Genomic DNA, 15,706 nt, shown 5'->3' with positions numbered 1-15,706 from the left:
ACATGGCAGGCCACGAGTCGCGTTAGGCAGCTTCTAACTAGGGTTCGTGCGTACTGAGGATCTAGCCGTAGCTACCCAAATTTATGCAGAGCATCATCGAACATGTGAGGGTGACAAATTAACGCCACACAACAGGTCCTCAAACACAATAACACCGTATGAAAAGAAAAACAATGTTATGACGCCATCCTAGAACACAATAAGCTCGTCTCTACCTCCCTGCAATTCCTAACCTCCCGATACATGCCTCTCTCCTGGGCAGTGCGATAATCATCAGCGACTATTTCGGCACAAAGCATGTTCGGGAAGGTATAGCAGTTTACCTTAGAGCCTCTAATGTGGCGCACCCAATATCCTGTGGTGTGAAAGGAATCCCGCAGGCGGGCTTCTCCGCACACGCTAACTTACTGCGGGAAAGCCAGCTCTGACGAAGACTTTTCCAGCGTCGGCTGGCTTCAAGCGGGAGTCACTCATTTCCTGCGCTGTCCGGGTTCACCACATTGGCGTCGCGTGACGGTGTTAGCTGTTAAAGCGCCCGTCTACAAAAACGCCTATGACGTCACAGGCAGGCGAGATGGCATAGCAAAGCGGAACTTCGCAGGAGTCGAGCAGACCTTGTGCGCGAACGTCGAGAGCCACAAAGAGCGCTTGGTAACGTTATACAAAGAGCATTTATTACGAAGTGCGCAACTAACGCTGATTGATTAGCCAACAGGAATGCTTCTCGAAGTTTCGAACTGCGTAAATGCAAATCTTTGCTGACTTGAGCGAATTCTTCGAAGAACGCAGCATCAGCTGAACACTGCGTCTGGAAATCATTGCGGCCGCTTGGGCATCCGCCCCTGATGCGCTCGATGTGAGCCTTGTTAACTTTCTGCGCAGATCAGCTTTTCTTTAGCGGCTCGGGCGCACACTTCCAGTAACAGCTCTTTCGGAGCCTCGCAATTATTACACGTGCGCTCTCGCCAGCACAATGTCTTCAAGCAACAACGCGGTACGCTAACTGAAAAAAAAAAGAAGAAGAAGAAGAAAACGAAACTTCGTCGCGCTGAGTTGCACTGCCGGGCCAAATCGTTCCTAATTATACGTGGATAATTCGTTTTAACGGGGCACGGTTCCCATGCCGTCCTGCTACGCCATCTTATTTTTTTTCAACAAAATCTGAGAAACAGGCATTCGAGCTACGACCTCTGAGGCGACTAAACGTTTTCATTCTTTCTTTATCCAAGGCGTATTCAGGCTAGTGCAAGTGCAGCTAGGACGGCTTCTCTCGCTTTTCTTTTTTGAACTCGATCGCATCTCTACATTCTAACACACTCGACAAATTTGGAGCTGCTGGCAGCTTCCTTCGCGTAACTAGACTCTAGAAGTATAATGACGACGTTACAGCCTTTGTACTTGTTATGCTAAGTGTTCGCACTGGTTTCAGAAAGTTCTCGTCTGAAGCCTCTCGTGTGTCATGTATGTGCCTCCGAAATACACTACTTATGATAGTTTGACGTAATAGTTCTGCGGAAACCCCCAAGGTGGAAAGAAGTAATTAATAAAGGGAAAAGCAGACATACACCCAATCGAAGCAATTGCTACAATGGAAACCCATATGGGTTCCTTGAAAGAAAAGCTTCGCAGTTGAAGAAAAATTTGTCCTGGTCCGGAACTTGAACCCGGGACCACCACCTTTCCGGGGCAGCCGCTCTACCATCTAAGCTAACCAGGCAGCTAGCAGATGGCAGGGCGAAGTCAAATTTGTCGACAACTCGAAGCAAAGGCAAAGGTTTGACGTAAAAGTTCTGCGGAAACCCGCAAGGTGGAGAGAAGTAATTAATAAAGGGAAAATCGTACATCCACCCAATCGTAGCAATTGCTACAATGGCAATTGTAGCCGCCTGGTTAGCTCAGATGGTATAACTAACACGGATATAACGATGTAAACACAGTGTTCTTCGTCGATAACAACATGTAACAGTACATGATTATATAAGGAAAGGTAATTTAGTGTCGGATGGCAGTTCGTTATAAAGAGGCTCGACTCTTTCTTATGAGCTATACGAAATTGGTTTTCGCCGTCCTGTCGCTGTTCTTGCCGTCCACTGGGTACAGTTTGTGCGCCAATGTCCATCAGTCGTACCTACGCGCTAAACATTCTCGGTGATAGGAGCGCACCAAGCCAACTTTTCTGTTTTCTAAGGTGCGAATATAGCTTAAAAGGCATCAGCGGAGAGCGATTTAATATCTTACGATTCCTCATGCACAACTATTTCCGAAATCCGGCGAAGTACTTCTGCAGCGCAGCTTTCAACGAAGAGCTTTAGAAACAGCCTCCTGTTCAGTTTGTTATTCACTCGTGGCGCAATCTGTTAGATACAAGTGGACATGCAGTGAAAGACCCAAAAGTCAGGGACTGCACGGGGAACGTTAGTCATTATCACTGAAGGACTCTGTTATCAGTTACAAAACGAAAAGAGAGGAAAAGAAAACTAATACAGCTAACTTATGGTCGTCCCTGATCGGCGTTGCCTACCCAAAAACACATTTTGCTCGCCTTTTACGTGCTTTTGGACCACTGGCCGATAGCAACACTTAATTTGGGTCTCCTATTTCTAGATATCCCTAATTTTGTGCTTAGGAGAATTTGAAGCTCGAAATTACATTGAAGACAATAAGTTGCAACTTTCAGTATTTATTATGCTTGAAGATACGTCTCGAAAACATACATTCCGTACCGATAATATTATTGAACATATGAATTTTTTTTAGGATCCTCGAGTACCTTGTCTATGTCTTGCATACGCGCACTTCCGTATACACACCTTGCGCTCAATCCGGCAAATCTCGCCCCCCCCCTCCCGCTCCCCCTGGGGGTCTCGCAGGTGCCTGGAGCTCGCCATGGCCTGCACCATGGCCAGCGTGACGAGGAAGTCGCTCTACAGCAACTGCTACCGGTCACACAGCTGCAACGAAAAGTACCGGGGCTCCCTCTTCTCTTGAGCGCTCGGACGACCCGGTCACTTTTTGTCTTCGCCAAAAAAACCCTGAGCACGGGAGGCGTGTCGACGGCTTTTGGCAAGACGCTGCCAGCAATGCCCCGTGCACTGCTGCGACGCCACGCTGCAGCACGCGCTGCCAAAGCGACGCCACCCGTCAACGGCGCGAACGCCAGTAGCCCGTCCGGAGCGCACGAGCACGCGCGCTCGCCTGCAGTGCTAATACTCATCGGTGCCATCTTACACCTTCTCTGCCAGGGCAAAGGACGCATTTGTGCCATCGTCCTACGTACAGACACTGGTTAAGACACGCCCGCGGGCGTCCTGTGGGCCCGCGTCGGCCGCCATGTTAAGATTCGCGTGTACGCGTGTGTGGTTGGTCCGCGCTGGCCGCCATTTTAAGGTTTGTGTGTGCGCGTGTGTGATTGGTCCGCGCTGGCCGCCGTATAGTTAATGTTCGTGCCTACGCGCGCGCGCGTGTGTGTGTGTGTTGTGTGAGTCGTGCGTTAAAGGTGTGAAAACGCACCAGCCCCCTTCGTATCGGTCGGAGGCTGCGTCGGAGACAGTTGTTTCGCTTTCTGCTTGGGGAAGTGCAGCATTGCTTGTTCGCGTCTGCCATTGTTGGCTTCGTGGCGGCGTGTTGTGACGTCATGGGAGCGGCGCTGCACCCACTGCGGGTGCCCGCACGGCGACCTGCATTCACAGGGCCGTCCGTGCCGATAACACCTATAAGGGTTAGCTTATTTGACGTTACTGACACGGCCGACCTGTCACGACGGCCAAGAAAGAAAAGAACGTAGTCCCAGGTTCGACGGAACGAAGGATTGTCTGGCGACGTGGAAAAGAAACCTAGTTAGCGCAACTTAGCGAAGCTTTCCCCTCACCCCCATTAGCAGCCCCACGATCTCGCCCGTTCCTTCGGATTATATTCGGTAACAATCAGTTCCAGCTCGAATGAAACGGAAAGCAGGCGTTACTGCAACTACACGTGGGAAATCTTAATATAAATGGTTTGCGTTCATACTTAACGACTAACTTATCGAGCGATGTACATCCAGAAGGGTGGAAAACGGGTCCGTCTTGTCTCTTCACGTCAACCAAAGCACCCGCCATCCAACAGCAGCTCTCACTTAAAGAAGTTGTTCGGTCAGGGCCGAAGAGTGCGGACGTTTGCAGCGCTATAATAAGTGGTCGTGCATTATATTTTACTATACCACTTGTTGTTTGCTCTCTGAAGAGGACGACCATAGACGATGGACAGGCGCCACGATTAAGTGGCGCGCTCGAATAAGGTCAGCGGTAACGAAAGCGTTGGTCAGGCAGCCGGCTACTGGCCGGAAGCAGTGGCTTTGTAACGGTATGCTTTAAAAGTACATGTAACTAGAAACACAAAATTGGTTTTGTACTGATAGAGTACAATGTACTTCCAATACCCGATTCGAATTTCCTTGTCGGTTATTGACTCCCAAACAACGAAGGCCAAGCTTCGCTTTTTTGAATTTCGCGCCGAAACCGTGGCGCCCGTGACGTCTGTGCGACGTCATGTTCGCGCATTTGCGCAGTTCTAGCGCAGGTAAAGTTGTCCACATCTCCCCAAGCTTTTGAAACGATGGCAGTCGAGCCGATGCTGTCCAAATCCATGACGTCACAGGAAGCTGGTGCTGGTTTTTCAAAGAGGCGTCGCCACCCTTCTATTTCGCTTTTGCGTCCCTTGCTTTGCAGTGTCCTTCCTTGCACAGCAAGAACGGCCTACTTGATATTCCTGACGCGTGCTCTAGCAACACTTCGTAATGTCTCTCTTCTGCATCCTTTTAAGCCTCGCGTGCGCTAGTTATAAAGCACGGGACAGTATATTTTGGCCAGAGATTTGTTTGTGCATGACACAAGGAGAAATGAGCTTTCTTGAACGCCGTGCATCGTTGCGCAGCAAGCCATATCACCTAACTAGCTTCTTCTTCTTCTAAGCGTCAAAATCGGCTCACCGCGAAGGTCTACCACGGAAATAGTGATATCATAAAACGGTAACTGGCAGGTATAGACCGCGTTGGCTCCTATGGACTTTCCAGGTTCTGCATAATCGCAACTCGGGCCTCGTCCTCTTCATCGTCTTCTGCTTCACTATAGTCTATCCAGCGGCTGTGGTCTACAACATAGGGTCATCGGTTTTTGACTAGTTAACCTAACTCTCCCTCGCTAAGCACGGTAACGCTCCGATCGATTTTATGTTGGAGAGCGGGCAGAGAGAGGGAGAGAGAGGGACAGTGGGGTGGCCGTGCCTCTATAGCAGCGACTTCTCGTCATCGGACGCGTTCATACCATGGCCCTCTGAGATACACGCTATGCGTCGATAGTGTCGGAGGACATTCGTTACCGCATAGCCTTTCCCGCCAGGCACAAACTATAGTGTCCCTGTGTACAGAAACAACAGCACAAATCAACCCGATATACGCTCGGCACAAGCTCCACCCGCAGACGCTCAGTGCAAAAAAAAAAAGAAAAAGTGCGGTGCCAATTCTGCTCACTGTCCATTTGGCGAGAGCGTGACCAGAAGAGAACTGTAACGTTGTGGCAAGAGAACGTGTGTGTGGATGTCTCGATAGATATAACGTGGCGAGTGGAAGTTGCGCAGTTGTGTCGTACGAAAAGTGTGCCCTGCTGCACATAATGATCATTTAAGCATTGCGGATGTGCACGTGTACATGCCTGTCGTCTGTCAAAAAACAAAGCTGTGTATTAGCGCGAGTATAAATTATTCTCCGAAACGAAGCAGACGAGGCACACGGGACAGCATCGTGTTTACGTCACTTCACAGGCTGTCATACCGCACGACACTATGTCCTATTACGCGCCGCGTCTCTTTTAACATTGTTTTAGCATTCCTTCCAAGAACTGTTCCGTTTGTGTTATGGAATCACGGTTTGATTCCTCTCGAGGAAAGAAGCAATCGGGAGCAAACGTAAACGCCATTTATATGAGACGAGCCTCACTTCACGGGGAAAATTATACGTCTGTCCGCTGCAACTGAGACCCGGATGCATGTGGTAAAAAGATATCGTTCGGTTTAACGAAATGAGTCTAAAAAATTGCTCTCGTAATCGCCATACTAATTTTGTGCGCTGCGTTACGCGAACGACGGATGCCTGAGCAACTCATGCTCAGCACAAACAAAACAAGCATAGAGCAAAAGCAGACGCGGCAGCAATCACGTAAAGTGCAGCACGCACCACAACACGTAGCGGTCCCAATGTGTCTACGATTCTAATGTATATATACAGTATATATTTATAGACAGTTGCACGTGAAACGTCCAAGATCTAAAGAAAAAACGCGTCCAAATATACATCTATTCGTTTTCTTTTTATTTCTGCGCTGTTCGGCGCATGTAAATGCAGTTTGCCCGTGCAGTAATTACTTGCGCGCATATATATTGTTGCATGCGTATTCTACGAATAACGGCTGCGATAGTCGAGCATATATTTTACGAAGCTGTGCTATTTGCGCTCGAGTTACGTAAAGCTATAGTTCATATTTTGGGAGCGCGCAGTTGTGAAAGTTCAGGTTTTCAGCGCCGTGCATGTGAAGAGTGCCCTATGTAGGACTTAAAAAAAAAGGACCAAGACATCCGCAGAGTGGTTGATATATAACGAAGATCGAGAGTCGACGAAGTAACGCATCGAATGAAGTTCCCGCTTAGGCTTAGCGAATTCCAGCGGATTGAACTAATCTTGGCGAGCTTCAGCACAGAGCGACCCGCCAACGCCCTCCGCGCCCGAGAGGTGGCGCTCGCCGCGCAAGCGCTGCTGGCGAGTAGACAGGGATCGAGCAATGGGGCCGCTGTGGACGAAATAAGCGAGCACAGACGGTGCACTCGAGTAAGCTCGAACTTGTAGTCGACGTGGGGGACAAAACACCGGCCTTAACGGCCGGACGGGGAGCAAGCAGAGCAACAAAAGAACGCGGTCAGCTTCCGTAACTTGACAACGCTACGTCGTTGGCACAACACGATCGAGTAGTTAAAGGGACCCTGAAACGATTTTGGCGATTTTCTACAAACGTACTGAGTCGTTAGAGTAGGTTCTTCTGATCATTAATTGATGCATCTAAGTGCTCTGCGTAAAGCGTGTAATTTATTATAAGGTTTTAAAAATACCCATCGCTGCCGATCGCAGCGCACTGCTCGGCGGAATTTTAAGCCGCCCCTACCCATATGATGCAAATAACCCATATTACGTCACATGGGCGAGCTATCTGATTGGCTGACCAGGGCGCGTGGTCGATAATTTTTCCAACTTTATGGTGAACAAATGATGCTCGTAATAGTTGGAATGTTAGTTACTTTGTTTTTGTAAAAAGAAAATAACTTAAAGAGAATACACAAGAATAGTTTTTTAGTACACTTCAGCACTTCCGGCACACAGCAAGTGTCGTCTGCTTGTGTTACAACGTACTCCATTTTGACGAGAGCTCCGCGGTCAGAGTCGGTCTCAGTCTTTTCGCGAGCACTATGATTCGACTTTGTTGCCTTGTGGACTGCAAACCTAGCGACCTGCAAACCGCGAGTCCAGTATTAGGGCAAACGCAAGCGCAAGGGGACAGGGTCTGGTCGCTTGACTGTGCCGGGATGAGCCACGAGATGAGCAGAAGGGCAAATGTGAATGGTCTGCATGGTGCAGCCACCTGGTGGCACAGAGCCCAACCATACACAGTAGCAGCAACGAAGTGTATTCTTTGCTGCTGGTGTGTATTTTTCGCAGGAGTGTAATCATCAACACGTTGATTTATAGATGTTTAAAATGCTTTACACTTGGTTAGAGCAGTATTAGCGCTTTGTTTGACTGGTTAAGCGCTGCGCCAGCAAGTGTCTGGACCGTGCAGACCGATCAGGCTGCTCACGTACGTCTACGCTAAAGTTCCTTCATCAGCTTGAGTTTATGCCTCCAGTCATTTGCCGAAATGACCAGCTTGCCTGTTTTTAGCGGAGTACCGGACACGTTCGGCGCTACGACAGAATGCTCGCAACGCACGCTGCTTCGATAGCTCTCGGTCGACGGCCAAGCGGCTAGCGGAGAGGTCTCGCGTGGGAGGGGGCGTGCTCCTAAACAACCGGAAGTGAGCGATGTGACGTCGCATCGTGACGCTGAACCAGTGAAGGCGGAGCTTAGCGCCGCTCGCTCGGCGAGCGAGTTGAGGAGGAAAAGCATAGATAGGGAGGAGGGTAACTTCTAATCGCTTGCAGCTCCATTAATACGTAACGCTTCACTTAAATTGTGGTGCGAATGTTCTACTTAAGCTGTACCCTACGCGCCTGCAAAATTTGTCCGAACCGTTTCAGGGGCCCTTTAACCGGTTGACCACGCTGTCGTCATTCAGGCTGCGCCGTTAAACACCAGAGAGACGCGGAAAAGTACCTGCATATCGTTCGAAACCCATCGTGCGGAGCGCTCCATTTGCGTGCCGAGGCGAAATGCGCTGCTATTTACGCGCCCAATTCAGGCCGATTTCACGGGCACTTATTGGAATGTAGCTCTGCTTTACAGGCTGCTCGAGCAGTTGACGAGGTCGTTAATGTACAGGAACAACGTCGAAACACAACAAAAGTGGCAGCCAACATTACGTGCCCTGCTCCCCGCCTTTCGATCATGTGCGTGTGCTTCCATGGGTGTATGCTCAAAGCGTTGACGTAAGACCATGGCGTCATTACGTACTATCACCTGCAGTGGGCGACCTGTAATGTGTATCAGCAAGCCGACATCCAAAATTGTGCATTTAAAGCCGACGAGCTACCTCTAAATGACAGGTGGGTTTGCCCTGCTTATAACTGCATTTTCAAAGGTAGCACGAATCTCTCTCGAGACCACTTGCCCTCTCATTTGCATAGTCGCACACAATTCACCAGCTCATGCCAAATAGCACGCGCTGTTGGCATGTGTTCGCGAAAATATGGACCGAGCATGCGAATATCTCAGAAAAGGTTAAACGTAATTGGGCGCCGCAGTTCGTTATCCAAGTGTGGGGTCCACTGCGATGTACCTCCACATTTGCGCAAGATTACGCTCCTCACTGGAAAGATAGGAGGAAAAAAAAATAATAAAAGCCTGCGAAAAAAAATATCGCAGGCTTTTTGTGCGACTGGGCATCGTTATGGTTATGCTGAGCCTAACGAATGTGATCCCCGATTAGTTAGTGCACGGAATAACAGCACGTGGCTACACCAATCGCACTCTGGGAAATAGTGCCTGAGCTTTTATAAAACAAGCCTTACAGCATGCAGGGGAGCTATAAGTGTAGGCATGTGCCTCTGCGCATTACATGTGCACAGTGACGCTGGAATCCCTGTGAGGCGAGCTGCCAAAGGTCTCTGTTCGTACTGCACCTGCCTTATTGTCAAACGGCTCAGGGGGAAAGTGCTAGATAGGCTCTCAGAACGCTTACCGCTCTGGTACAGTAGAACCTCGATGTAACGTATTACAGTTAAACCTTCAATGTAACGAAATTCTCCATATAACGAAGTATTTAACTTTTCATAACATCTTGTCCATAGAACACTGTGCATTTAGAACCTCAATATAACGAAGCGCCTTTTATGCGGTTTTAGTCTAACGAAATTTCACTGCCGCCGGAAAGGAATGCCGAGACAATGGAAACTTCCACGGAAGCACATGGTCAGAAGATTGAAAAACAAGCGGTCTTTGAAAACGCACCTTTCAAATCGCGCGCAGCACAGAGCGACTCGCCAACGCCCCCCGCGCCCGAGAGATGGCGCTCGCCGCGCAAGCGCTGCTGGCGAGTAGACGGGGATCGAGCAGTGGGGCTGCTGTGGCCGAAATAAGCGACCACAGACGGTGCACTCGAGTAAGCTCGAACTTGTAGTCGACGTGGGGGACAAAACAAGCCGAGCGCCGCGGTGGAGCCGCGTCATGTTTCGCATAAAGTCCGAGTGCGATAAGGTCCTATCGTGCCCCGCACATTGTGTGCTTTAGGTGCGAGTGAACGTGTGCGAGGGTGAGACAAGATAGTACGCGGCTTCACGAGTGCCGTCTTCTCGCGTGAGCAAAGGGAAAGATGAGGAGGGGAGCGAGCTCGTGGTAACGCGATCAAGCGCGCTCGAGGGAGCCATATAAAGGGGGGGGGGGGGGCTAAGTTGGAGCGCCTCTTGGCCTTGGCTGCGCATAACTGTAAGCGCGGCTGAGCGCATACGCAGCCGCGCACACTGTTTTAGAGGTAATCTGCCGCGCCTGCAAATAGTGGGCCTTCCGGGATGGCGTGGCACCACGTAAGCTGTCTTACCGCGCGTTTAGTATTGGAGGTTGCGCAAGCTCGAGTTTCGGTGACCCATTGGAACGAGGGGCAGACGAAGCATTTGTTCCCCACTGCCGGCGCTTTTCCTGATAGCGTGGTCCCAATGCGGGCGACGCTATCAGACGCGGGGTCGGAGTGCACGCGAAAGCGTGGCTGGCTTCGCTTAATTCGTTCCGACGAGAAGATATCGTCGACGTACGTGGCATGAAACCATACCATTCCTGGCAGACTACCCAATTTAACAAAATGAATTGCTTTCTCATTAAAATTTGCTTTCTTTTTTTCGATTGCCCAATAATTAGGAAAATTCTGCGGCCCCTTCCCGCGCAAGAAAAATCGATCGGCGAATGTGCTTATTTGAATAAAAGGTCGAATTTCAATAGAATGAAATCTCGCTATAACGAAGCAAATCTAAAACGCTTATCGCGCAGGTTCTCCATGTAACGAATATGTCTATAACGAATATGGGGTACAACGAAGGTTTTTCGTGTCGGATGCGAATTCGTTATAACGAGGTTCGACTGTGTTTTAAACGCTTTTCAATTTTTTCGATATCACTATTTATGAAAACTTTCAATTTCTACTGTTGCCTAATTCACATTATCTTCAAAACCCAGATGTTGCAAATACCTCCTGCAGAGTGTTTTGTTGAAATGCTTTTCCCCACTTCTGCTGAACCATTTGAGACTGGAGAAGGAAAAAAAAAAGGCAGGAAACCGACATGGCACCACACAGAGTTAGATTTGTTCTTGTACATCTATGAACCTCGACAGCTGCAGCCTCCGCAAGTAGGCTGCGGTCTTTTACGATAAGTCTTGCATAACACCAAAATGGCAACTGTTGTTGAATAACTGCATGCTTCATCTGCAGAAGCAAGAAACAGAAATCCCATAATCACACTGTGACAAGGTTGGATAGAACAGAGCAATTCTTTTCGAAATTTGAAAGGCTGTAAATATTTGCTGCTGTAGCTACAACAGCAGCTGCTATAACATCACTCTTTCATAATTACATTATTGTGAGGTGTTAACTTCTATTTCTGCATGAGAAATGTAGCACAAAATCATTGTTGCCAGATGGTGAATGAATATTTTGAGATCTTTGCATTTTAAGGAAGCAAAGTCCCATAAAAACCTCAAGATCAAGACACCGTGACATTAATTCTGTGCGCACGTAATGTCGCTACGACAGACAGGTGCGATGCCTGCTGCTGTCAAGCGTCAGGAGCTGCTAGAGCCTGATGACAGTACAATACGAATTCCCAGCCTTTGTATTATAATTACTGGTTATTCTGTTGCATCCAATGTCAGACATAAGGCTGGAATAATGGAAAGTACTGATGGAAACAAACCATCATAAGATCTATTTAAACTAGCAGACATTGGCAATGCAGTACATTAGGGATGTGCAACATCTGTTCTGTGAATTATCGATATGTCCATACTGTTTGCAACTGTGCAACAGCTCACGCTTCATGCTTTGTTCTTTACGCTAAGGTGTTAAGTTATAACGCGAAAAGCTCGTGCAAAATGGAAGAAAAAAAGGGGGGGGGTAAGGAAAGAGCGTTACATTTAATTTGTCGATTGTTTTACAGCGCATTTATGCGGAAGCTGATGCAATGCTCATGCAATGTTACACTGTGGGTAGCCTGCCTATTCCCTATCTCTTGTGTCAGGTTGACACAGGTGCTGAAAGCAAGCTTCAAGAGAAATCCGAGTGACATGAGGCTGAAGTGCCCTCCCGTCTCACAGCTATAACCTGCGGTGATCAAATACCAATGTCGTTTTCCAAACTGCAGTGGCAGCACCAACAATGGCATGTGATGCCAGAGAAATGAAAAGGATTGGCTTATCAACAAGTCTGATGAGGTTAATGCCTCAAATTCCACAAATGGACTGCAAGGAACGCTGTGGAATGAGGCCTGTATGGATGAATTCCGACCACCAGGCTTCTTTAACACGCACCCAAATCTACACTGGCGTTTGTACACTATTCCCCCATCAGAATGCAGCTATGCTTACTAGGACTTGAACCCAGGGTTTCACGTCCAGTAGGAAAATTCTGCAGTCATTAAGCCACTGTGGAAGGTAAACGAGAGGGAGTGCTGCTACTCCCTATTCAAATGCATTTCGTGCCAGGAATCCTTACTGAGAAAGTGAATGGTTGCTGGCGCAGGAAACTGTTTTCTTGGATGGTGGAGGGCTAAACAGGGCATGGTCTGAACAACAGTTCATTAAAGAAAGGCACATCATTTTGTCAAAGCTAGGAATAATTTGTTTTTGCTCTCTACCTGGATCAAATACCAGCAGCCAACAATCCATACGCCAGTTATGTACACATGAAATGTGTACGATTCAAAATCGTACTACTTGACAGCTAATGAATTCAAGCCAGGCTACACCCGCAACACCAAACTGCACCCGCTCACTGTCTCTTTGCACTACTAAACAAAGTTCATAAAGGGACGTCACTTTTCAAAGAAGGTTGCCTCCGCTGTGACATCACAGAAGTGGCTGAACTTAATTGGCTGCTGCATCTAGAACCGCATTGTGCAGATGTCACCGACTCCTGGGTTCCACACAATCATTGGGATGAACGGTTCTCCTTCAAAGCCACCCCACGCCCCTTTCCACCAAACCGAATAAGACAGGAGTTCACAGGAAGGTGGAGGCTCTAAATTATATAATAGCGGTTGAACAAGAGATGTTGCTGTAGCCAACGTTTCGACAAGGAGACCTGTCTTTGCCCTGATGAAGAAATCCTCTTGCCAAAACGTCGGCTACAGCAACATGTTATTCGACCACTGTTGACGACTCCAGGCAGGGGCTTCCTGGCTGCTTTGCCTGGAGAAGGCAACACACTAGGTCTTAGCCAAGAGGTCACAGGTACTTGTGGGCTGGCAGCAATTGTCGCCAGCACATAAAAATTTCGAACACTTCTGATTAGGAAATCGGCAGAAGCCGATAAATGCCAGAGGTTGCACATCCTTACTGTACTGCACTGTTCTCTCTACTTCACTTAGCTCAACTGCCAGAGCCACAGGTGAAGTGGCCAAAAGAGAACCCCTCAAGGCCTTGGAACCCAGATGGAAAAACTATGCGCAAAGCTTGTGCATTGCTTGCAATATTTCAAAACACTGTTGCAGCCGTCAGGGTGAGCTTGGGCGTACTGAATTCTACAAGAATGCTAAGAGAGAACAAAATGCCACTGTCCGTAATACAACAGAATTACAGTACAGTAATCATCCTGGCAAGTAAAAAAAAAAAAAAACTGAATTTCGGCAGGCTTACCATGTTTCTTAAAAAAAGAAAATGTTTCCATGCATTTTGATTCTGCTTAAACAAAACAAATGGTGGATTTCTGTTAATAGAAACTTTGGTTTCCCGGGGAAGAGGAACAGGGTCAAAAATAGCTGACTGGAAAACATGCCTAAGGCATGGATATTGTGAAACCTGCCTACGTTTGACATTTAGACTGCTGGATATGTATGCAGGTGCCACAAACGTAACAACGGCACCAATATGGCTGCCGGAAATGCGACCGCATGTCAATACATTTTGCGCTTCCCTTCATTTATCTGTTCAGACACGACCAAGTTTGTGTATCTGTTCATGTTGTGGACTGCAATTCTATTTTGGTCCTGATAATTCAAACAAACTTACTATGTTATCCATAAGCTTGAATTGTGTAATGTAAGTCAATTGCATTCAGCACACGCAAACAAACCTGCGAATTGTGACAGCTCAATCAGGTGAAAGTGTGCCCAGTGCGTTCACTTCATTTATGTGTACTGTGCTGTGAAGTGCATGCTTTCACTTATGGTAAAGCACAGTTTTATGACAGCAGCTCCTTGTTGCATATCAGACTAAACAGAGAAACAGCGCCGAAGTCTCGATTCCTATAGACCACTTTTCTGGAGAACTACTCTTTGCTTCAATTAGTGGTCGTTAGTCATGACAAGGTTGCTCCACTGTGTTTAACTTGTCTTTTGCTTCACAGTCACCAAGCACACTGAATGTTTTCGTCCACTGAGTGCATCTTGTATGTCATTGTACATTGGCCATACTCCCTGGCCCAACAGTTGTGTTCACAACATTCCGTCTAAAAGGAAAGACAAACAGACAAAACAAAAAAAATCCACACAGAAACACATGCCTACATGCACACACACACGCACAGACCCATTCACAAGCTTGCATACGTGCAAGTGTGCCGATTACTCACCATGTACCGGACAAAGATTACACAAGGGTTCGTGCATGTTTAGTGCCAAATACTATGTTGTAAAATTGTTAAGGCTGTCATTTCAGTGTGTATAGTCATTAAAGATGAATATTAAAAATTATCACGACACCACTGCGCTGTTGGCCTTCAATATTTCTTGAAGTTGCCTGCCTTCGACCACCTACCGTACCACTGAGGTGCATCGAGATTAGTAAATGTTCCCCCCCCCCCCCCCCCAAAAGAAACAGACTACTTCATAATGTTCCGTGCCGTTTTCTTTATCATGCGTCGTGCCAAGTGGCCGATCCCAGCGATAAGAGTGGCACACCTTCATTTGAGTCACACCTGGGATAATGATTAGAGGTGAAAAGAATGCGAAATGAAAAAGATCGCCAGCAAATGCAGCACCCAGGACATTCATGCAATGCAAGTGGATCAGACTGTTTCAAGAAAGGAATCCCTGATCTTCGTCACTGCAATGATAGAAAAACGCTTGTGTTGTGAGGTCAGTAGAAAAATTATCGGCACGTTGAGGCAGTCTAGGAATGCATTACAGCTGTTGTTACATGGCTCAGTTCTACCAGTGCGGAAACAAAGCAGTTGGTTCACGTTACTTCCAAAGCTTGCTCAATCGTAGAGCAGAACACAAACAACACTGGCAGAAACACCTTACTATTCTGTACCCGCGTTTCTCTTACTGTAGCTCGTGGTCTGCTCTACGACTCAGCACAGTTTTAGCAATGAAATAATCAAATCAGAACATCCACAACTTAAAGAGTAAACATTATTTCTTCATGTTCTACATTTGTTACAGAAGTACACACAAATAAATTGGTGTCGGTGATTATTTTTGCTAGCAGTTTGCACATCCTATAGCTGCGTCCATTTCAGTTTTCAAACCTCAAAAGGGTCAAGCCTTTTCTCAAGAAATGCTGTTTGCCATTCACTGAAGTTGCAAGTACCGAAAACAATTATCTTTGTGAATCAAACGTGCGAAATATGTGAGCGAGTTACTTTTTCAATAACTTTTTAATGCTAGCTTACACGTACGTATTTGTATTTAAAGGCATGGAAACACTCTTCTCACTGTATATCTCAACGCTGCACCTGTTACAGTTCTTCTTTTTTCCCCAGTTTTGTTGAACAGTAGAACCATCCCCAAGATGAACTATAAGGAGCTAAATTTTGTTTAATTTGTT

General features: G+C 47.4%; 1 protein-coding gene across 1 annotated transcript in view; it reads left to right on the top strand.

The window, feature by feature from the left end:
* Positions 1 to 3,784, top strand: part of LOC135897458 (uncharacterized) — a 269,543-nt gene extending 265,759 nt beyond the window's left edge. Inside the window, exon 11 of the mRNA XM_065426073.2 lies at positions 2,871 to 3,784. Within this exon, the coding sequence (XP_065282145.2) occupies positions 2,871 to 2,988 (118 nt within the window). The 3' untranslated portion in view covers positions 2,989 to 3,784. The remainder of the gene's footprint in view (positions 1 to 2,870) is intronic.
* The last annotated feature ends 11,922 nt before the right edge of the window (positions 3,785 to 15,706 follow it).

The sequence above is a fragment of the Dermacentor albipictus genome, chromosome 2, assembly GCF_038994185.2.
Source record: "Dermacentor albipictus isolate Rhodes 1998 colony chromosome 2, USDA_Dalb.pri_finalv2, whole genome shotgun sequence".
In the NCBI taxonomy this organism is placed as follows: Eukaryota; Metazoa; Arthropoda; class Arachnida; order Ixodida; family Ixodidae; genus Dermacentor; species Dermacentor albipictus.
The sequence above is the reverse complement of the archived record's forward strand: the minus strand, read 5'-3'. Positions and strand labels throughout refer to the sequence as shown.